At 39.2% G+C, this 5,870-nt stretch overlaps 1 protein-coding gene across 1 annotated transcript in view; it reads left to right on the forward strand.

Annotated features, from left to right (window-relative positions):
• The window catches only part of LOC109839494 (phosphatidylserine decarboxylase proenzyme 1, mitochondrial), a 12,090-nt gene continuing 7,471 nt past the window's right edge, over positions 1,252-5,870 (forward strand). Inside the window, exons 1-2 of the mRNA XM_020407947.1 lie at positions 1,252-1,294; positions 1,379-1,467. Of these exons, the coding sequence (XP_020263536.1) occupies positions 1,267-1,294; positions 1,379-1,467 (117 nt within the window). The 5' untranslated portion in view covers positions 1,252-1,266. The remainder of the gene's footprint in view (positions 1,295-1,378; positions 1,468-5,870) is intronic.

Here is a 5,870-nt window from a genome sequence, read left to right on the forward strand (position 1 = left end):
TCGGAGACTTGTGAGAAGAAAAAGAGAAAAAAAATGATAGTGTATATTTCTTTTCAATCTAATACGTCGCGGGCTTGTTCACGTTCCGATTCTCGAGTATTTTGGGAAGCGGGGCGTGACACTCAATTACAGACCAAGTTATTAGTAATTGCTGACCAAGGAAGTGATGAGTACTGAGTGCTGAGATTTTCCTTCTAGACTTGGTCATGGGTTTTGGACTTAGGCATTTTAACTTTAATTAGTTTTTGGGCTCGAGATAATCTTTATTTGAGCTCTTATTCATCCAACTTTATATTTCCTGAAAATGTGTTAATAATACTTAGTAGCAAATAAAATTATTCAAAAGGTAAAGGAAATAAGGGTATAAAATACAATAAAAATTGTTAATAAAAAATGTACCCAAGCACAAAAATAGAAATGAGTATTTCATTCTCACATTGATTCAATTCCATTCTTTACTTCATTCAATTCTCACTCAATTTCGATTTCTGCATATTAAACGAGACACAAGTATTTTTTTAATAAAACAATGTTGTTCTAACTCTTTGTGTTGGATCGCTCTTGAACTTGAGTGTTGTTCCAACACTCTTTTTGCCTTATTTTGTTGTTGTAAAAACCTTTTAGTGTTGCAACAACATTAAACCAAACAAGACATTTAAAATTTTAATATCGCTGGAACAACATGTGATTCCAACAGCACCAAACCAAGCACACTGTAATGAGCCTATATTAAGGGCATTATTAGGTGTTTTTTTTTCTTGTTGGAAAATGAGGCTCCCGGGCTCAAACTTAGGGCTTATAATAAATAGCAGAAATAGATAAAATTGTAACAAATGTGGCAACCCAATGAGACATTTTACACAGAGAATTTTATGTCATGAATTATACAGTGTTAGTTCTATTTGACTAACCCCCACGAAATTATCATTTTATGGTGGTAAATACATCAAACAGCCCGGGCTTAGAAGACTAGCCCAATCTAGGCCCAGGCTAGCCTGACTGCTTATACGGGCCCAGCCGGAAACAACATCCTGGACCCTCTCGATAACATCCAGCTTCAAATTCCGTCTTTAGACACCTAAACCCCCAGTTCTGTACTCCGAGTTCCCCCGAAAAAAAGCAAAAAAAAAAAAAAAAAAAAAAATGAAGTTTAGGGTTCTCCTCGATCGCTCTCCTTCCTCCTCAATCGCTTCAACTTCCATCGTCTCCCCTTCACTACCTCCCCCGCCAATCGCAGAGGTTTCTCACACTCCTCAAGCATCGCTAATGCTGGCGCGCAGCAGCAGCTCTCGAGGTCTTCTATCCTAGACCCTAACCCTAGCTCCAGCCTTTTCCTTGATTTGATGTTACTTTTAGTAAATACTATTGATTTTTGCAGGAAATTATTTTATTGTGCCGGGTGCTACAGCGGCGACCATTCTGATGCTCGGTGCGCTTCATGCAAGGCGTCTCTACGATGATAAGAAGGCAAGTTATCTTTGATTTATTTATATATCTGTTAAATTTTAGTTTGATCAAAGTAAGAAATTTTAGGAGTCATGTAAACTTTTCCATTTTAAAGGGTTATTTGCACTTCAATACCCCAAAGTTTCACCCCTTTTGACTTTGATACCCTGAAGTGTTGGGAAAAAAAGGGGTTTGATTGATTGACTTTCCCCATTCCTCTGTAAATAAAATAGATTAATAAGGCAAATCATAATAAAATAACCCAAAGAAATATTTAGCAGGATACAAGAATTTTTTAACGGGCAAAACCCTGCAACTGAATCTAGTCTAGAAAAATCTTCCACTATAAATATAATGGGTATCTAAAGTTTTCTCTCTACACACTTGGCTAGAGGTACACAAACAACAAACAGGACAAAAAAAAATTCCTCTACTCCGGAGAAGGAATACAAAAGATTAATATCCTTTCTTTTTTCTCTTTCACTCACTCAGGTTCTCTATGACTTGAGTTGCTTTGCCTGTTCTTGCTCACTCAGCTTGCTCTCCACTTCTAAATTGAATGCTATTTATAGCATCAGGACAGCCTCATTTTTCAAACAACGTGCACCACCCAACCTATTTTCGTTGATTTTGTGTCCATAAAAAAATGATGGGACCCACTTATCACTACATTCCCGTCTTGACCTTTAAAAGCCACAACAATTCTCCCCCGCTATGCTATTTAGAGAGGAAGTAGCAAGAACAAAACACCGCCGACTTTTCGCAGGAATTCTAGAAACAGATCAAAATCTAGAGGACATGTGGTAAAGTGCTACCATTGCCATAAGGAAGATCACATTAGAATAAATTGTAGGCAGTTGAAGAAGGAGCAGAAAGGAGACAACAATCATAATGATGACAACAACACGACCGTCACTATAGATGGCGAAGTGGCTCTTCTCACTTTTGGAGAAGAATGCTTGCACGTTGGAGATGATGATGCTGGCTGGGTGGTCGACACAATAACTTCATACCATGCAACACCCGACAAGGAGTTCTTCACATCTTACAAAGCCGGTGACTTTGGTGTTGTGAAGATGGGAAACACCATTTAATCAAATATTATTGGGATTTGTGATATTCATCTACAAACAGATGTTAGATGCATGATGACCTTAAAGGACACGCGACACATTCGTGATTTGCGCCTCAATCTCATATATGGGCTTGTTTTGGACCAGCTAGGCTACGAAAACTATTTCGGCAACGGAAGATGGAAACACACCAAAGGGATCTTTGGTATTTGCCAAAGAGAAAGCATCCGACACACTATACCGAACTCAAGCAAAGTTGTGCGCTGACAGCCTTAACACGGTGGAGGACAACTCTTCTCCTAATCTCTGACACAAAAGGCTAAGTCACATGAGCGAGAAGGCCTTGCAAATCTTGGCAAGGAAGGGACTAATTTCCTTAGTCAAAGGTATTGCTCTATACCTATGTGATAGTTGTTTATTTGACAAACAACATCGAATTGCATTCAGTAAATCTTCTCACAGAAAATCTAACGTGGTAGATTTAGTTTACTCTGATATTTGTGGTCCTATCGAAGAGAAGCTCTCGGTAGCAATAAATATTTGATATATCTAGGATATTATGGGTGTGTAACCTGAAAACAAAAGACTAGGTGTTCGAGTGTTTTCAGAAATTCTATGCTATGGTAGAGAGAGAGTGGGAAGCCTTTGAAGTGTCTCCGCACAGACAATAGAGGTGAGTACACATTCAAGCAGTTCAAAGGCTATTGTTCAAGAAATGGTATCCGACATAAAAAGACTACACTAGGTACTCCTCAACACAACGGTGTGACAGAAAGAATGAATCGCACAATCATGGAGAGTCCGAAGTATGCTAAAGAAGGCAAAACTTCCAAAGGTATTATGGGGAGAAGCAGTTCGCACGACGTACTATTTGATCAATCCATCTCCATCAGCTCCTTTATCATTTGATATTCCAGAGAGAGTATGAAAAAGAAAAAATGTCTCTTACTCATCTGAAGGTGTTTGGGTGCAAAGCTTTTGCACATGTTTCAAAGGAACAAAGATCGAAGCTTGATGACAAGGTGATTCTATGCATCTTCATTGGTTATGAAGATGAAGAATTCGGGTACAGGCTGTGACCCTATAAAAAGGAGAGTTATCAGAAACAAAGATGTGGTCTTTCATGAAGGCCAAACAATCATCGAGAAGTTAGATGGTGATGTTGATGGAGATTCCAACCCTATGACAGTTCCTTCCCCACTAGAGGATGTTATGACAGGGGAGGTGCTAATGATCACGTGCAACATATGCCAGAGATGGACAACACTGATGATGACGGTGATAATGTAGAAGCTGATGAAGATGAAGATCCAACTCCTCAAGAAGGTGAAGGCCTTAGCTTAGAAGGCCGGAGAGAATCCGTCGACCATCTACAAGGTATCCATCTACTGAATATATTTTAGTTACTAATGAGGGTCAGCGTGAGTGTTTTCAAGAGGCTCAATCTCATAGAGAGAAAGACCGTTGGATTCAGGCGATGCAAAAAGAGATGAATTCCTTGCATAAGAATGATAGCTATGAGTTGGTGAGACTTCCTAAAGGCAAAAGAGAGTTGCAAAATAAGTGGTCTTCAAATTTGAAGAAAGATGGAGCAAAAACGCTGAAGTACAAAGCGCGGTTGATTGTTAAATGTTTTCGATAGAAGAAAGGAGTTGACTTTAACGAAATTTTCTCTCCATTTGTGAAGATGACGTCTATCAGGACACTTTTGGGTCTTGCAACAAGCCAAGATCTCGAGTTAGAGCAACTCAATGTGAAGAATGCATTCCTCCATGATGATTTAGAGGAGGTGATTTACATGATGCAATTAGAGGGATGCAAAGTTAAAGGCAAGGACGATATGATCTGCAAGCTAAAGAAGATTCTTTGCGAGCTCAAACGGCACCACGACAATGATACAAAAAGTTAGACTCATTTATGGTGGTTCATGGGCATATGCGTATAGTTGTAGATTCATGTGTCTATATCCGAAAGTTCTCTGAAGGTAACTTCATCGTTCTTTTATTTTATGTTGGCGATATGCTCATAGTTGGACAGAGTGCAAAGATGATTCGAACGTTAAGGGAGAAATTATCTAAGTCTTTTGACATGAAGGATTTGGGGTCAGCATGCTAGATCATGCAGATTATTCAAGATAGGAAAACAAAGAAGGTATGGTCGTCTCAAGAAAAATATGTTGAATGGGTGCATGAATGATTCAACATGAAAGGTACTAAGCTTGATAGCACGCTTCTCGCAAATTACTTTCATCTTAACAAGAGAGATTGTCCAACTACTGAAGAAGTAAAGAAAGTAATGGTGAATGTTCCATACTCCTCTGCGGTTGGAAGTCCGATGTATGCTATAGTAATGCACATAGTCGGACATTGCTCATGTAGTTGGTGTTATGAGCAGATATATGTCAAACCCTAGAAGAGAACATTGGAAAGCAGTGAAGTGGATTCTCAGATACTTGAAGGGCAGTTCAAGGTTGTGCTTGGTATTTAGCAGTTTCAAACCAATTCTGGAAGGCTATATAGATGCAGATATGACATGTAATTTCAATAACAATAAATCTACATCTGGATATTTATTTACTTTTGCAAGGGGGAGCTATATCTTAACAGTCCAAGCTGTAAAAGTGTGTTTCTTTATCTATAACAGATGTAGAGTACATCGCAGCTACAGAAGTGGGTAAAGAAATGTTGTGGATGATAAGATTTCTCTAGGAATTGAGTTTGAAGCAAGTTGAGTGCATTGTACATTGTGACAGCCAAATCGCTATTGATTTTAGTAAAAACTATATGTACCATTCTCGTACGAAGCACATTGACGTGAGATACCATTGGTTACGAGCTGTAACAGAAGAGAAGCAAATGCTACTACAAAAGATCCATGTTGACAGGAACCCAACCGACATGATGACGAAGGTAGTTCCTAGAGATAAGTTTAACCTTTGCGTAAAGCTCGCTGAGATGGACCTCTCTAAATAGTCAAAACGGAAGAATTGTTGTGGGTCCCGTCCCGCCTCTTTTGAAAGTCAAAAGGGGAGGTAGTGATAAGTGGGTCTCACCACTTTTTTTATGGACACAAAACGAACGAAAGGTAGGTCGGGACGATGCACCTTGTTTGAAAAATGAGGCTGTCTTGAGGCTATAAATAGCCCTCAATTCAGAATTAGAGAGCAAGTCGAGAGAGCAAGAACAGGCAGATCAACTCAAGTCATAGAGAACTTGAGTGAGTGAAAGAGAGAAGTTGTGTTCCTTCTCCGGAGTAGAAGTCCTGCTGTTAATGTCCTGTTTATGTGACTCGGTCTACTCTGAGGCCAAATGCGTCTGAGAAGAAAATTGTGTTATGACTGCATTATGATTT

Source organism: Asparagus officinalis, chromosome 4 (genome assembly GCF_001876935.1).
Source record: "Asparagus officinalis chromosome 4, Aspof.V1, whole genome shotgun sequence".
NCBI lineage: Eukaryota > Viridiplantae > Streptophyta > Magnoliopsida > Asparagales > Asparagaceae > Asparagus > Asparagus officinalis.